General features: G+C 48.2%; 1 protein-coding gene across 1 annotated transcript in view; it reads right to left on the bottom strand.

Moving 5' to 3' along the window:
- Window positions 1–443: 443 nt before the first annotated feature.
- Window positions 444–15,134, bottom strand: part of MSH2 (mutS homolog 2) — a 101,285-nt gene continuing 86,594 nt past the window's right edge. The window contains exon 16 of the mRNA XM_073022953.1: window positions 444–590. Coding sequence (XP_072879054.1) covers window positions 459–590 — 132 coding nt within the window. The 3' untranslated portion in view covers window positions 444–458. The remainder of the gene's footprint in view (window positions 591–15,134) is intronic.

Raw genomic sequence — 15,134 nt, 5'->3', positions numbered from 1 at the left:
GGGACCTCTGAGGGGTGACAATGAGGGTAGTATGATAGCTGCCTGTTGTTACTGGATTGATTTAGACTTCAGTTGGAAACAGAAAGTGAGTCCCTTCCTCTCTCCTCCCTCTTCCTGCCCTCCCCCACCAACAAGCTCTCCCAGTGGTAAACCTGTTTGGAAGGAATCCAGCAAGGAATTCTGGGAAATGTAGTTTGCTCAGCAATGCAGAGCAGAGTTCAGAGGCAGTGGGTGTACAAGAACACATCATCCCATTAGCACACTTTAGCCATTGTGAAGTTCCCAGAAGGTGCTTTCTCACTGTAACTCCTGGAATCTGGGCAGAGAAAGTTATATTCCTGACTCCTTTGTGGTCCATTTTTGAGAGCTTCCTACTCCACTTTTAGGGAGATGTTTACAGAAGGGATGTTTGTAGAGTTACAAGTGAAAAACTTAACCAGAAGGCAACAGACACCAGGTCATGAGAGCTCACTGCTGCACCTATTCTGTCTCTCTGGCTGACTGCAAGCAGATGTCTTTCCCCCACGAAGTTTTCTTTTCCATGTCAGCAAAATGAGGCACTGGTCTTTTGGCTCTATTGCTCTGAGGTTCTGAAAGGAAGGAGAAGAGAGGAGAAAATGTAGGAGTTCCACGGGGATTTCCATCAAGAATGATACGCAGCAAACATCTGCCGAGTACCTGACCCAGCTTAGACAGTTTGTTTCAATTCTTTTTTCTCCATGGACTGGGAGGAGCAGGACCAGCCACCTGGATGCAGGATGGAAGGAAATGTCCTCCACTAAGGACTGGCCAGCTTCCTGCTGAAGGTGCAGCTTTAACACACATACCCCACCCCATGAGAACCTTCATGAGCTCCAGATCCTCATTTTCATTTGTTTCTTCTTCCTCAAGGACAAATAAAGTACCATTCTCCAGAATTGCATAGTCCAATAGGTAGCCACAAGCCACACACACAGCTATGTAAATGTAAGTGAATTTAAATTAAATTTTCAGCTCATCAATTGCACTAATCCCATTTCAAGTGTTCAATAGCCACATGTAACTTGTGGCTACCATATTGGATAGCACAGATATAGAACATTTCTGTCATTGCAGAAAAGTCTACAACATAGGGCTGCTCTGCCTCACTGTGGTCTCCTCTGCCTCGAAGTGGCCTCGTCTTCCTCATACCCTATGGAAAGACCCCCACCTGCTGTTCACCGTACACCCATCCCTCTCCCACCCCCAGGGCAAAAGCATGTGGTTACCCTGGGACGTCACACCTGTGCGGGTAACATCATGCACTGTAGGCATCTCTCTGTAATATGGAAGTCCCTCCCGTCACAGACACCACAGATGCTGGGGTTCTGAACATATTTCTTTGGGATACATGTATTTGCGCACATGAGAGCATTGGTCCAAATACATATATGCAGGCGCAGGCACACAAATATTTATATTAAAAGCCTAATTCCACAAATGGCTGTAATTAAGACACAAAGCAAAACCTCATGAGGTTGCTCCCTTCAACTTGCACATTTATTCTGCCATGCTTTGACAGCAGGTGAACAAACAATGGATGATTTGTTTGACTCTGCAGAGAGAGGGAAATGAGGCTCAGTAAGGAGGCCACACAGCAATTCACTAGCTAATTCAAGCAAAAGCCAGATGTCCTTCCTGCTAGCCCACAGCTCTGTCCTGTCCATTCATTTGGTGTTGTGTTCATTCACTCAACAAACATATGTGAGAACCTACTGTGTGCATGCTCTGTGCTGGGCCACACAGAGATTACACAATCAATGAGACATGAATCCAGCTCTGTATGGTCTAGGAGCTAGGACCTGTCGGTTGGCAACTATAGAAGCAGTGATATCCCAGTCATATCGCCAGGGGCAGACTCAGAGAAGTCCTGGAGAGGCTGCTTCAGATCTGAGTTCCATGCCAAGCACTGGGTTGCTCTGTGCTTCACCCAGCTCTACTTCTCCAGCCCTTCATTCCTTTTCTATCTTCAACCTGGCAAAGAATAAGCTATTCTTTGTTTATTCTGGGCAGCCAGTTAATATTAATACCAGGGTTAATAGATCTGTTTCTCCCATATGCCATCTTGTCTTCTCCTCCACCTAAAATTGCTCTAAGATAAGTTCTTAAAAATCCTTCTTCTCATGGGCAGGTCACAGTGCTGCTGTGTTCCACTGAATAAAGACAAACCACAAGAGCTGGTCATATTCATAGCTGACCAACTACCTGCAGTGAGAGTGTAGGGGTGTTGAGATACCCCCAGGGCTGATCCTGGAGCCTTGACTTTTGTGTACCCAGGATGCTTTCCTGTCCCTTTCTTCTAGGGACACGATCTCTGTTCTTGTAGATAACTCCACCCATCTCCATGCAGTCTAGTGGACCTGCCAATCACAGGGTCCCTCCTGTATCAGTTATGAAAGCATTCAACTGCAATGAACAGAAAACCCATTGAAGGGTAGTTTTAAGGAATAAAAATCAAGGTTTATTTCATGACCATAACCAGAACTCTGGAGCAGGTGGTCTGGGGCTAGCACAGTGACAGTGATGCCATCAGTAAGGCTGGCTCCTCCTTCCCGCTCTGCCATCCTTTCCATGATGGCTTGCCACCCCAGGTGCCAGATGGTAGCTACCCCTCCAAGGCTCACATCCATGTTACTAGTAGCAAGAAGTAGCAGGGAGAAGGTAAAAAATGTTCTCTCCCAACAGGACTTTTCCTAGGCCTCCCTAGGACTTTCTGCTGCATCTCATTGACCAGAAGAGAGTCACATGATCGTCACCACCTATAAGGGAGGGAGGCAGAGAATGTTGTGTTTTCAGTCCCCTGTACAAGAGGACAGCATAGGGGAGGGGATTGGGATGGGTGTGAAGTGAGAATGCGCACAGTTCCTGCTGCCTCCCCACCAAGGCTGGATTAATCACGGTTCCGAATTCTCAGAGATACAGCCATTGCTCTAAGGGAGGGTGCATGCCTCAGGTCGGGGGGTAGGGGGAAAGTCCCCTGGCCTAACACAAACTGGAGGTGGTGGAGTACCCCTTTCTTGTCTTGGTTTATAAATTAGGCCTGGCGGCATGAGTCAGGGTCAAGTTAACACAATAGAATCCAGTCCAGCTGATTTAAGCAGAAAAAGACCTATCATTGGCGATCAACTCCAACCTGGCCACCTAGTTCTCTGACACTGACAACCTGACTGGGTGACAGAATTGTGACTCCAGCACATCACGCCACAGTCCTCAGGCAGGGTCTTACGTGCTAAGGAGAGACACCTGGACACCACAATCCTGCACCAGGTACCATCTGCACACAGCAGGCCACCTCCAGCCAGCTAATACTGATACAACTGACGTGTTGGCAGCCAGCCGACATCACTCAGAGACTGTGCTTTCCTGCTATGGGACAGAGAATTTGCAATCTGTTGGTTTTCAAAGACCTACCCCATTTCTCCTCCCCCGTCTCATCCTGAACAACCTTCCAAGACCCTGGCCTGAATCAGGTTTTCTGTTTGGCAATAAAACTTTTTCACTCAGTGCTCAACGTTTGTTCTCTAATGGGCTTTATTTTCTCTTTAACTCGGACTGTTAAATGCACCCCCATCCCTGGGAAGCCTGAAGAGACTCTAGGCTTGAGCTCTAGGTTGAGCTCTGGGATTAACTCTCAGGAGAGACATACCTACAGAACCAGGTCACTGAGGAGGTTGTTATCTCTCTGATCAAGAAAGAGCCTTTTTCAGATGCTACCATGATAAAGCCACTCCAGAAAAAACAGAACCCCTCACTTGCCCCCAAAAAAACCAGCAGAAGCATGGGCTCCTTCTCCAATCTGCCTTTGAAAATCTTGCTGAAGTGCCTCTAATGTGTAGAACCTAAATCTCATCCAGATTGGTAGCTGCAAGAGAGACTGGCTGCTGCTGGAGCAGAGGGAGGGGAAAGTCTTGGCTCCTGGGAGATGGAGATGGGAATCCCACCAACAAGATAAAGGTCCCAGAAAAGGCAATGCCATAAATCGACCTTGCTAACTTTTGCCGTCAGAGGATGGAGGCTGAACATAAGCCCTAACATACTTTCCCTTAAAAACAAGTTTTCTGCCATTCCCGCTTACATTTCTAACAAATGCTCAGTCTCCAGTGTTGACTTAATGTTTATGTGACAGGGTCTCTGCCAGCCCAACTTCTAATATTATTCACAAAACACCCCAACATTTCACAGCAGTCCCTCAATCTGTCTCCCTTTTCTGGGTTCCAACTTCCCTTGATTCTCTTCTAAGCACTAGAGCTTGGGGCAAAAGAGTTGGAGGGAAGTTTCTACTGGCTAGAGAGTCCAAGAGAGAGTCACTGTTTCAGAAACTTGGAACGTTCGCTTCTCCCCACCCCACATATCCTCACCCTTACCCTCCCTAATAAGGAATTTTCCTTCTCATTGGCTAAAAAATCAAAACAATAAAAAGGAAAAAAATCTTATTCTGACAATGTTTTAATCCTACACAAGTTAACAGGAAAGATGCAAAAGCACTGGAGGCTGGCTGCGCAGAGGCTCACGCGTGTACCCCCAGCACTTCAGGAGACCGAGTTGGAAGGATTTCTTGGGCCCAGGAGTTCAAGACCAGCCTGGACAAGATAGCAAGACCTCATCTCTACAAAAAATTTAAAAATTAGCCAGGCATGGTGGCACATGCCTGTGGTCCCAGGTACTCGGGAGGCTGAGGCAGGAGAATTGCTTGAACCCGGGAGGTGGAGGCTGCAATGAGCCATGATCACACAACAGTACTCCAGCCTAGGCCACATAGCAAGATGCGGTATCCTTTTTTTTTTTTTTGAAATAGAGTCTCGTTCTGTTACCCAGGCTAGAGTGCAGTAGTGCAATCTTGGCTTACTGCAAACTCCACCTGCTGGGTTCAAACGATTCTCCTGCCTCAGCCTCCTGAGTAGCTAGGATTACAGGCATCTGCCACCACGCCTGGCTAATTTTTGTGTTTTTAGTAGAGATGGGTTTCACAGGGTTGCCCAGCCTGGTCTCAAAATCCTAGCCTCATGTGATCCACCCACCTCAGCCTCCTAAAGTGCTGGGATTACAGGCATTAGCCACTGTGCCCAGCTACGAGACCCAGTCTTTTTTTTTTTTTGAGACAGAGTCTCGCTCTGTCGCCCAGGCTGGAGTGCAGTGGCCGGTTCTCGGCTCACTGCAAGCTCCGCCTCCCGGGTTCACGCCATTCTCCTGCCTCAGCTTCCCGAGTAGCTGGGACTACAGGCGCCCGCCACCTCGCCCGGCTAGATTTTTGTATTTTTTAGTAGAGACGGGGTTTCACCGTGTTAGCCAGGATGGTCTTGATCTCCTGACCTCGTCATTCGCCCGTCTCGGCCTCCCAAAGTGCTGGGATTACAGGCTTGAGCCACCACGCCCGGCGAGACCCAGTCTTAAAAAAAAAAAAAAAAAAAAAAAAAGAAGGAAAGAAATCTAAAAGAAAGCACTAGAGGTGCAATCAAGCTTCTAGCCCCAAGATTTCCAAAGTCTAGTTGTCTCCTGGGTATTCCTCTTTGACTCCTTTCCCTGAAGGTATTAAGGCCCTCTCCCCAGCGCCACCCCTACCTCTCTCCTCCTGAAGTCTGCAGGCAGCGAGCTTCCCCTGCTCCTCTCTGTACCATGCCTATGGGTGCAGGCCTGGCTGCTCCTGCACCCATGTGCTTTAGGTGCTTTGCTCCCACTGAAGAAACTCCAGAGAGATTTGCCACAGCTGCCACTGTCCCCCAAAGGCAGTGGTAAAACTGTCCGGAGCTGCCTGGCCCGGCCATAGCGATCATAACTGACGACTGACGCCTGAGCTCTATACATTTCCACTTTTTGCCTCCTCCCTAGGTTTACTTTCTTCCTTGTTCTGCTGTCTCATACGCCAGTACAAAATGGCGCTCTTCCGGGTTCTTCATCACCCATTTTCCTGCGCCCGGGAAAATGATCAACTTACAGCGCAGGCGCCATCCCGCGCCCGGGAAAATTACCAACCGAGGGTGCAGGCGCAACATGACCTCCGACGAAGAAACCGATACCTACCTGGCCACGCCCACCGCAGGGCCACCATCATCGCCCTGGCCCAACCTCCACCCCTGCTGGTCTATATAAGACATTACACTGCCACCAATAAACGAGACTTGATCAGGATACTGTCTTGTCTCCATTTCTCGTGTCTCTTGTCCCCCCGAGTTCCCACTCCCTCTTCTAGGGCCTACATTGACGATCCCGCAGGACGGGACATAAAACAAGCCAGCTGGCCACAGAGGGAGCAAGCCAAGCTCCACTGGCATGTCCTCCTTACTCTAGTTCACTCACTGCACACAACGGAGGCTTTTTATACGGGAGAAGCCTGGATTGGAAGCAGATTTGCCGGGACCAGGACTTTTTCCACCACACCAAGTCGTAGCCATGGAAAGCATTACCTTGACCCCTACCTGCAAAAAGGCACTGCACTCCCACTGCTTGTGAGTTCCTTCTCTTCTAACATGTCCTCTCCATTACCCACTTCAAGGCCCAACACCAGGTGATCCAAGCCCACCTGGAGAGTCCCACAGACAGTTGCCTGGAGAGTTATCCTGATCCCCAGCATATTTGTATAAAGGAGAAATAAACCTCCTTAATGTTCCACCACTGAGATCCAGGGATTGTTTATTACTGCAGCTTAGCCTTGCCTATCCGGACTGATACACACCTGTTCACTTGCTGCTCTATAGCTGTTCTCATCATGGCTCCTGAGGGCTTATGATTTCCCCTGGGAGTGCAAAATCTCCCAAGGAACAAGGGCCATCATGTCTTCCCTTGTACAAGTCATCACCTTGTTGAGGATTGCTTTTCTCACTATAAATGGAACTTAAAATGTCAGCACATATTTCATGAAGGTTTTGTGAGAATCGAAAGAGACAAATCATGGAAACACCTCAATTTTTTTAAGTTTTAAATCATTTTACTCCCCATTTCTCCATCATCAACCCTTACCCCTATCTTTTCCAGTGCCCATGTTAGGGCCAGGCCACAAGCAGCTGATAATAAAGTGACCAGCACATCACCTGTCTCAAATACTTGTACCCAGAAGGTATTCAAGGGAAAACCCTCAGGCAAATCAGAGGTTGCCTATAAGGTGAGATTTCAGGGCATCTTCCCCCAACTTCATCTCTCTCCCCAATTTCACTTTTAAACAAACCCACTCCTCACCAGCTTCTTGATGCTGAAAGTTGGTAAGACAGCCTGCTATAGGACCTTTGAAACAACAGGAGGTTCAGGTCCAGACATCTTTTGTGAGAGGTCCCCAAGACCACCTGGGATTTAATGATTCACTAGAAAGACTCACAGAACTCAGAAAAGCTGTTCTGCTCATAGTTGTAGATTACTACAGTGAAAGAATACAGATTAAAATTAACAAAGGAAAAAAGCATACAGAGCAGAATCCAGGAGAAGCCAGGTGCAAGCTTCCAGTTATCCTCTCCCAGTGGATTCATGTGGACAGTGCTTAATTCTCCCAGTAATGATGTGACAACACGTGTGAATGAAGTACAGATCCTCCTCCACTTATGATGGGTTATGTCCCAATAAACCCATTGTAGAGTGCAAAACTCACAAGTTGAACCATTGTAAATTGGGACCGGCTGGATTGCTCACTTGAGCCTTGATGTTCAGGGTTTTTATTGGTGGTTGGTCACATAGGCCTGGAGCATCTGCATGACTGATCTTAGCTTCTCATTCTCTGTCCCTCTAGGGCTCAAACTGATACAGTGTGGCCCAGGGCCCCAGGGGAACAAAGACAAGTGTTCATCATAAATTGCACTATTAGCATACATTTTCTAGAGTGGTTCTAAGTTCAGCATTCAAAGATACTCTTTGAATACAAAGCAGGATATTCTCAGGGCTTAGAGATTATTTCTGAGGCTCAGGCTGAGGGCCAGTCTTTTCTTCAGAATGTGAGGGGTATGAGTACCTCAAGTCAGCTAAGCTAACCCTTTACTGCATACACTTGCACTCCACACAGTTCCTCATCTGCAGGTAGCCTCTGCCTCCCCAGTTCATGCCAACAGAGGCCAGTAACCAAAGTGGATAAGAAGAACAGTGGAAGCCACAGCTGGTCTTGACTCCCTGCCCCTCCCAGCAGAACAAGCACCAAAGTTCCCAGACTCAAAGACCCTCCTTCCTTTTGGGGGGACCCAAGCGGCTGATGCGCTCCCCAGGTGGCTTGGTGTGCCCACGGAAGCTACATCGTGCCCCATCCCTTCTGCTTTGTGAGTCTCCCTGGCAAGTGGGAGTGGCCCCGGCATACACCTCTGTAACCACATTGTTGATGACATTCCACTTTCATCCCTCCACACATGTCTCATTTTCAGCTCTTTTGGTGGGTTGGGGGAATTCTCTCCCCACCAATGCTACAGCCTCTAATAGCGTCCCAAAAAGTGGGCCTGGCTGTCTTTCTTTCCTGTAGCCCTCTTGCTCAAGGATTCAGGGCCAAACTGGGTCAAATGGCACTCAGGTGGCACTATACAGTGTCATACCCAAGAGTGCCTCTCCCCAGGGAACTCCAAGGTCCGATGCAAGTGCCAGAAGTCCCTGCAAGCTCACAGGAAGTTTCTTCTCCACCTTGTCACCACCCTGGTGGATGGGAAGGGGTGATCTCGGCCCTCCATCTTAGGGATGAGTTCCAGGGCCCAAGTACCCACTCCAAGGCCCCCTCAAGGGTTCTTGCACAACCATGTACCAGACTGCCTGGTTCTTCCAGAGCCTGTCAAGAAGCAAGTGAGCCTCCCACAGGGAAGCAAGTGAAGCAGGGTTATGCGAATCCATCCCCAGAAGATGACATATGTGAAAAAATCATGTCAACGATTGAAAGCCATACAAATAGAAATGAGGAGGATTCCTGAGATTTTTGCTGACAGAAATTTTCTCTCCACAATATGACTTGAAGTATAAATAACTGGGGAGGAAGGCGATTCTGTGGTTTCCACTTATACTACAATGCAAATGACTGGTAACAGAACTCTTGCGGAGGGCTGCTTATGGCCAGGCTGAGGCAGAAATAAGCCTCAGTGGTACCTCGAGGCCATGGAGAGAGAGGGCTCCTAGTGAGAGGTGGGCAGGCAGTGCACAAAGGCTCACCCACATAGTGGCTTGTCAGAAGCCTGACCTGAGAGGACAGAGCGGTTAGGGTGGCTTGTTCCATCAGGAAGGGGGCTGACCAATAGGGGCCTCACCTCCCAAGTCACCTAGACAAGGCTTTGTGGGAGAGAGGCCCGCAGCCCCGGGCTGACAGGCTTTGGGAACCAGGATGCCAGCAAGGTGGACCACAATCGTGCTGGGAATTCGGCTTCCAAAACTGAATGACAGTCTGGGCTCCTGAACTCCTGGGCCCACTCACTCCCCAGACCTGTCTTCTCTGATAGTGATGTCAGCTTGAACCCAAGTTTGGCAAATGTGGCTCCTGGGAGGCCCCAGCTCCCACAGTGAGGCCTCTTCTCTCCCCTTCTCTAAAGCCTGCCCACCCCTCAACCCCCAGGTAGCTCCTGCTCTCAGCTCTTATACTCCAGAATAAGCATTGAGAAGAGTGTCATCTGCAGCGTGTGGGGGAGGCAAGGCTGGAAGACATGGGAGGGGAGAAGGGCCACAGCAGGCAGGGCCAGATGGCCTTGGCGTAGGCCCCACCTGCCCCAGCACACAGCGTTTTCAAATCGTTTTTCTGGGGCTTCAACCACAACTGTCCTGAAACTCCTCTCCAATTAAGGAGGGGAATGGGCTTCAGAGGCTGACAGTTGAGTCACCCAGGCCTTGGGGAGGCCAGCTCTTTCCTCAGCTCCTCTTGCAGATGCTCAGTCATGGCTGAGCCTGCTCCACCTTAATCCTGCATCCACATGCTTTCTGACTCAATGTTTCTGGGAAACAACATCACAAAAATCAATGTTTTAGTGTCTACTTGGTGCTAGGCTGACTTTAAGAGTCTGGTAGGTCTTTCTATTCAGACTCATCTAGATGAGGGTCCCATTAAGCAAATTCTTTAACCTCTCTGAGAATCAGTTTCAACATCTTGAAATGGGGAAACAAGCAATCCACCTTATTGCACTGTTGTGAGGATTAACTAAAATGATTATAAAGTGCCAGACATACTGTCTAGCACAGACGTTCAGTGACTATCACTTCCTCTTTTTGCCTCCTCTCCCACAAGTTCAACTTTTATGCGAACATGACTATCAGGGCCCATGCATCCATCCACTCATCCATCCATCCATCCATCCATCCATCCATCCATCCATCCATCTATCCATCCATCCATCTATCCATCCATCCATCCATCCATCTATCCATCCATCCATCCATCCACTCATCCACTCATCCGTCTGTCCATCCACCCATCTATCCATTCACTCACCTATCCATCCATTCAGCAATTCATCCATGTATTTATATTATGTCATTTATTGAATACATACTATGCACAAACTGCTGTAAGTTGTCCACAGAAGTAAAAGTGGAAATATATAATCTAGAAGCAAAAATTAACTATAAGGCTATAATATAAATAACTTGGCAAAAAGTGAAAAGTGTCATAAAAGAGGTACAGGGAAAGTGCCAGATTAAACACTCCAGGCCTCTAAGCCTCAGTTGAAGTCAACTGCCATGATTACACTTTATTTGATAAAACACTTCTGTTTCCCTGATGAAGACCACCAGAACGTTTGTTTCCTTTTACACAGGAAGGTGACTCAAATTCTAATTATCCTAACCCAGGAAAGGACTTTGTCTTGCCTTTCATTTTACTGTATTCAGTTCTTAGTTGCTCCATGAGGACACTCTACAGAGCCCAGGTTTCTTCCAAGATTTTAATTGGACCTTCCAAGAGGGATTCCGAAACCCACAAAATGAACTAAATGAAGAGATGACAGATACATTACAAGAAGCCTGCTTGGGCCAGACATTCCCTACATAGTCATGTGCAGGTGAGTCAATCAGCTGAGAGCTCTGCAGTGTCAGCAGCCCACCTCCACCCCTTCAAAGACCCCTCTCTCTCCACCTCCTGGATCCTGCCCACATTTCAAGTCACCCCAGGAAGAATAGGAGGAAAAAGATCTCCCAATGAAAGTGCCTGACCAACAGTGTTTGTAACTGATGAAAGACAAAAATCTCACACCTTTTGTTGCCACAGTAAAAAAAAGATCCATCCATATGTTGAAACACTCGACTCACAGAACTCTCTGCAGGCTGCCACTCACCCCTGCAGAAGGAATTGACCACAAGGTTCCTGCAAAGATGTTGCTGGGAAAATGCTGCCAGTTGAGTTGTTTGGTGTGGTGGATTTAGAGACAGAAGACCTAACTCTGCCACTTACCAAGTGTGTGAGTTTGGGTAAGGCCCTTTAGCTCTTTAAATCTCCGTGTAGGCAGGGCACAGTGGCTCACACTTGTACTCCCAGTACTTTGGGAGGTTAAGGTAGGAGGATCATTTGAGTCCAGGAGTTTGAGACCAGCCTGGCCAACATGACAAAACTCCGTCTCTACTAAAAATACAAAAATTAGCCAGGTGTGGTGGCACATGCCTGTAGTCCCAGCTATTCAGGAGGCTGAGGTAGGAGAATCACACGAACCAGGGAGGCAGTGAGCCAAGATCGTGCCACTGCACTCCAGCCTGGGTGACAGAGCAAGACTCCATCTCCAAAAAAATAAAAAATAAAAAATAAAAAATAAAAAATTAGCTGGATGTGGTGGCGTGTGCCTGTAGTCCAAGCTACCTGGGGGACTGACGCGGGAGGATCAGTTGGGCCTGGGAGGTTGAGGCTGCAGTGAGCCATGACTGCACCACTGCACTCCAGCCTGGATGAGAGAGGAGATTCTGTCTCAAAATAAATAAATACATACATTCATCTCTGTGTATTATCTTACTTGGCTGTAAGTGAGGACTTCACACACCTTGCCTACACAACCAGCTTGTCTGAGTGCCAGAGTGACAATGATCGTGACTGTTCTCTCTGTGAGCCACTCCCAGGAGGTGAGGAGGCACAGTGGAAGCCAATCTTCCTTCCTTCCATCCAGTCAGCATCCTTGAGTGAATAACTTTCCTTTTCTGAGCCTCCTTGTTGTTTGTGAGCATTACCGGTTGTGTACAGATGAAATTAGATCATCCTTGACTGGGCGCAGTGGCTCACGCCTGTAATGCCAGCACTTTGGGAGGCCAAGGCGGGCAGATTACGAGGTCAGGAGATTGAGACCATCCTGGCTAACATGGTGAAATCCCGTCTCTACTAAAAATACAAAAAAATTAGCTGGGTGTGGTGGTGGATGCCTGTAGTCCCAGCTACTCGGGAGGCTGAGGCAGAAGAATGGTGTGAACCCGGGAAGCGGAGCTTGCAGTGAGCCAAGATCGCGCCACTGGACTCCAGCCTGGGCAACAGAGAAAGACTCCGTCTAAAAAAAAAAAAGAGAAACTAGATCATCCATGCGGAGTGTGGAGCAAAAACCAAGTGTGCAATAGATTTTAGTTCCCTTCTGAGAGATGTTTGCCATCCCCACTCAACAGAGCCTCCCTCAGCCAAGCAAAGGATCTGCCTGGATCCCCAAGCTCAAACCAACAGAATATTGTTAGATGCCCACCTCTTCTGATGCCTGGGGCTGATTCTGTTGCCAAAACACCAGGGTTTCAGTCTAGGTCCTGCTGCTCACTGCACAGAAAGCAGATTTCTGAGACAAGGAACACTGCTAGGGAAGAAGGCTTTATTTGGGTGCTGCAGCCAAGGAAATGGGAGATCAGTCTTAAATCCATCTCCTGGACCAGCTGAATTTAGGAGTTCATATGGCAGGGAAGAATTTTAACTACATGTGGGAAAACAGGAATTAGGGAGAGGTAAGGAAAAGGAGTTGGTTCAAACAACAGATGGTTACTTAGGCAATCATGATGCATGAGGGGTCTGGCGTCTCATTGTCCTGATGTGGTGATCTGGTAAGTTTCAGTTCCTAATACCATCTGCCAGGCCTGAGGGTCAGTTTTCTGAGGAAGGAACTCAGATAAGACAAATGTAAGTTTCAACCTTTCAGAGCTGGAGGGTCCATTTCTGTTTATGAAAGAAAGAAAAAAAAAAAAAACACCACTAAATATCAGTTCTATAGAACAATTGGGCCAGTTTCAGTTCCCACTTAGAAAGCCATCCAGGCTCAGCAGCTTCTCAGAAATGATTTTCCAAAATCTTTTTTCATTTCACTACACCATCAGTTGCAAATTGTGCTCCAATTCAGCAATCTGTTATGAGACATTAAAATCATTTCCCCACCTCTGGCCTTTGGTAAGCAAAGGGACTTAGTTCTTCATACCTTAGTTCAAGGAGATTCTCTTTTTCCCAGGACCATTGAGAGCTCCTACAGTGCCTTAGCATGAAGTAGAACGAGGCACCCCTCTGAGCAGACAAACCACACACACCCCAGCATGCAGTAGCTTGCAGGCTGGAGTGCAGTTCCTCTGGGCTACATGCTGGCCGCTCTCATCAAAGCAGAGGGTGACTAACTCCTGGCTGCCCATCCCACCTCCTCTCCTCATCACCATTGCCACCATCATTGTGGCAGGAACTGACATTGGTCGAGGGTTTGCTGGGAGCCAGACACTGTGCTCAGCTTTCCTCATGTCTGTTCTCCTAGAATCGTCACAAATCTCCTATAAAGAAATGTGCAGATGGCTGGGTGCGGTGGCTCATGCCTGTAACCCCAGCACTTTGGGAGGCCAAGATGGGTGGATCACTTGAGGTCAGGAGTTCGAGACCAGCCTGGCCAACATGATGAAACCCCATCTCTACTAAAAACACAAAAATTAGCTAGACATGGTGACATGTGCCTGTAGTCCCAGCTACTCAGGAAGCTGAGGCAGGAGAATCGCTTGAACCAGGAGGCAAAAGTTTCAGTGAGCTGAGATCATGCCATTGCCCTCCAGCCCAGGCAACAGAGTGAGACTCCACCTCCAAAAAAAAAAAATATATATGTGCAGATATGAGCTGTTTTTCTCAGACTGTCAACCCTTCATTTTTTTGGAGGGGGATATCTTATTTTATTGTTTTTGTTTGTTTTGAGATAGGGTCTCACTCTGTCACCCAGGCTGGAGTGCAGTGGCATCATCACAGCTCTCTGCAGCCTCAAACTTCTGGGCTCAGGTGATCCTCCTACCTCAACCTCCCGAGTAGCTGGGACTACAGGTACACACCACCACACCCCATTAATTTTTGCATTTTTTGTAGAGGGTTTCGCTATGTTGCCCAGGCTGTTCTTGACCTCCTGGGCTCAAATGATCTTCCTGCTTCAGTCTCCCAAAGTGCTCGGATTACAGGTGTGAGCCACTGTGCCCAGCCTCGAGGGGAGTATTGTTAAAGAAAAAATTATTCATGACACTTGTTATGGATAGTAAGGCAGATGACACAAGGCGGGCCATGGTCAGAGGAACGAGGAGGACTGCAGTGGGATCTTGCAGTTGTGGGGAGAGATTGCACTCAATTCTGACTATAGCATGGGCAAATGGGGATTTGCAGCCATGGGCAGGGTGGTCAGTGAATGGAAAATCAGGGAGAGGGGAATCCTGTTAAACCAACCCAATAAGACTCTTTTTGAAGGCAGGCCAGGCTGATAAGGCTGGAGGCGTTTCCCTGCCCTGACTTGGCAAGATTCTTGCTCAAACTAGATTCTGCAAGAACATAGGCTGGGCCTGGTCACAAAGGTCTCAGACAAGCCTCATTAAAGTTTTGGTCAAAAGAGAGTATCCGTCCCTACTTCCTCTTGGTTCGGGTAGAGTTGCCCTGGTGGTCTCTGCCTCTGGTCCGGGTGATCAGAATCCTTCCGGGATCTTAGGTGGCCCCGAAGACAGAGGCCTTCTTTCCCTCTGAGAAAATACGGTAAGGGCTGGGCGCAGTGGCTCATGCCTGTAATCCCAGCACTTTGAAAGGCCAAAGCGGGCGGATCACCTGAGGTCAGAAGTTTGAGACCATCCTGACCAACATGGTGAAACCCCATCTCTACTAAAAGTACAAAAATTAGCCAGGAATGATGGCAGGCGCCTGTAATCCTAGCTATTCAGGAAGCTGAGGCAGGAGAATCATCTGAACCCGAGAGGCAGAGGTTGCAGTGAGCCAAGATCACACCACTGCACTCTAGCCAAGGCGA

This window comes from Chlorocebus sabaeus, chromosome 14, assembly GCF_047675955.1.
Source record: "Chlorocebus sabaeus isolate Y175 chromosome 14, mChlSab1.0.hap1, whole genome shotgun sequence".
In the NCBI taxonomy this organism is placed as follows: domain Eukaryota; kingdom Metazoa; phylum Chordata; class Mammalia; order Primates; family Cercopithecidae; genus Chlorocebus; species Chlorocebus sabaeus.
The sequence above is the reverse complement of the archived record's forward strand: the minus strand, read 5'-3'. Positions and strand labels throughout refer to the sequence as shown.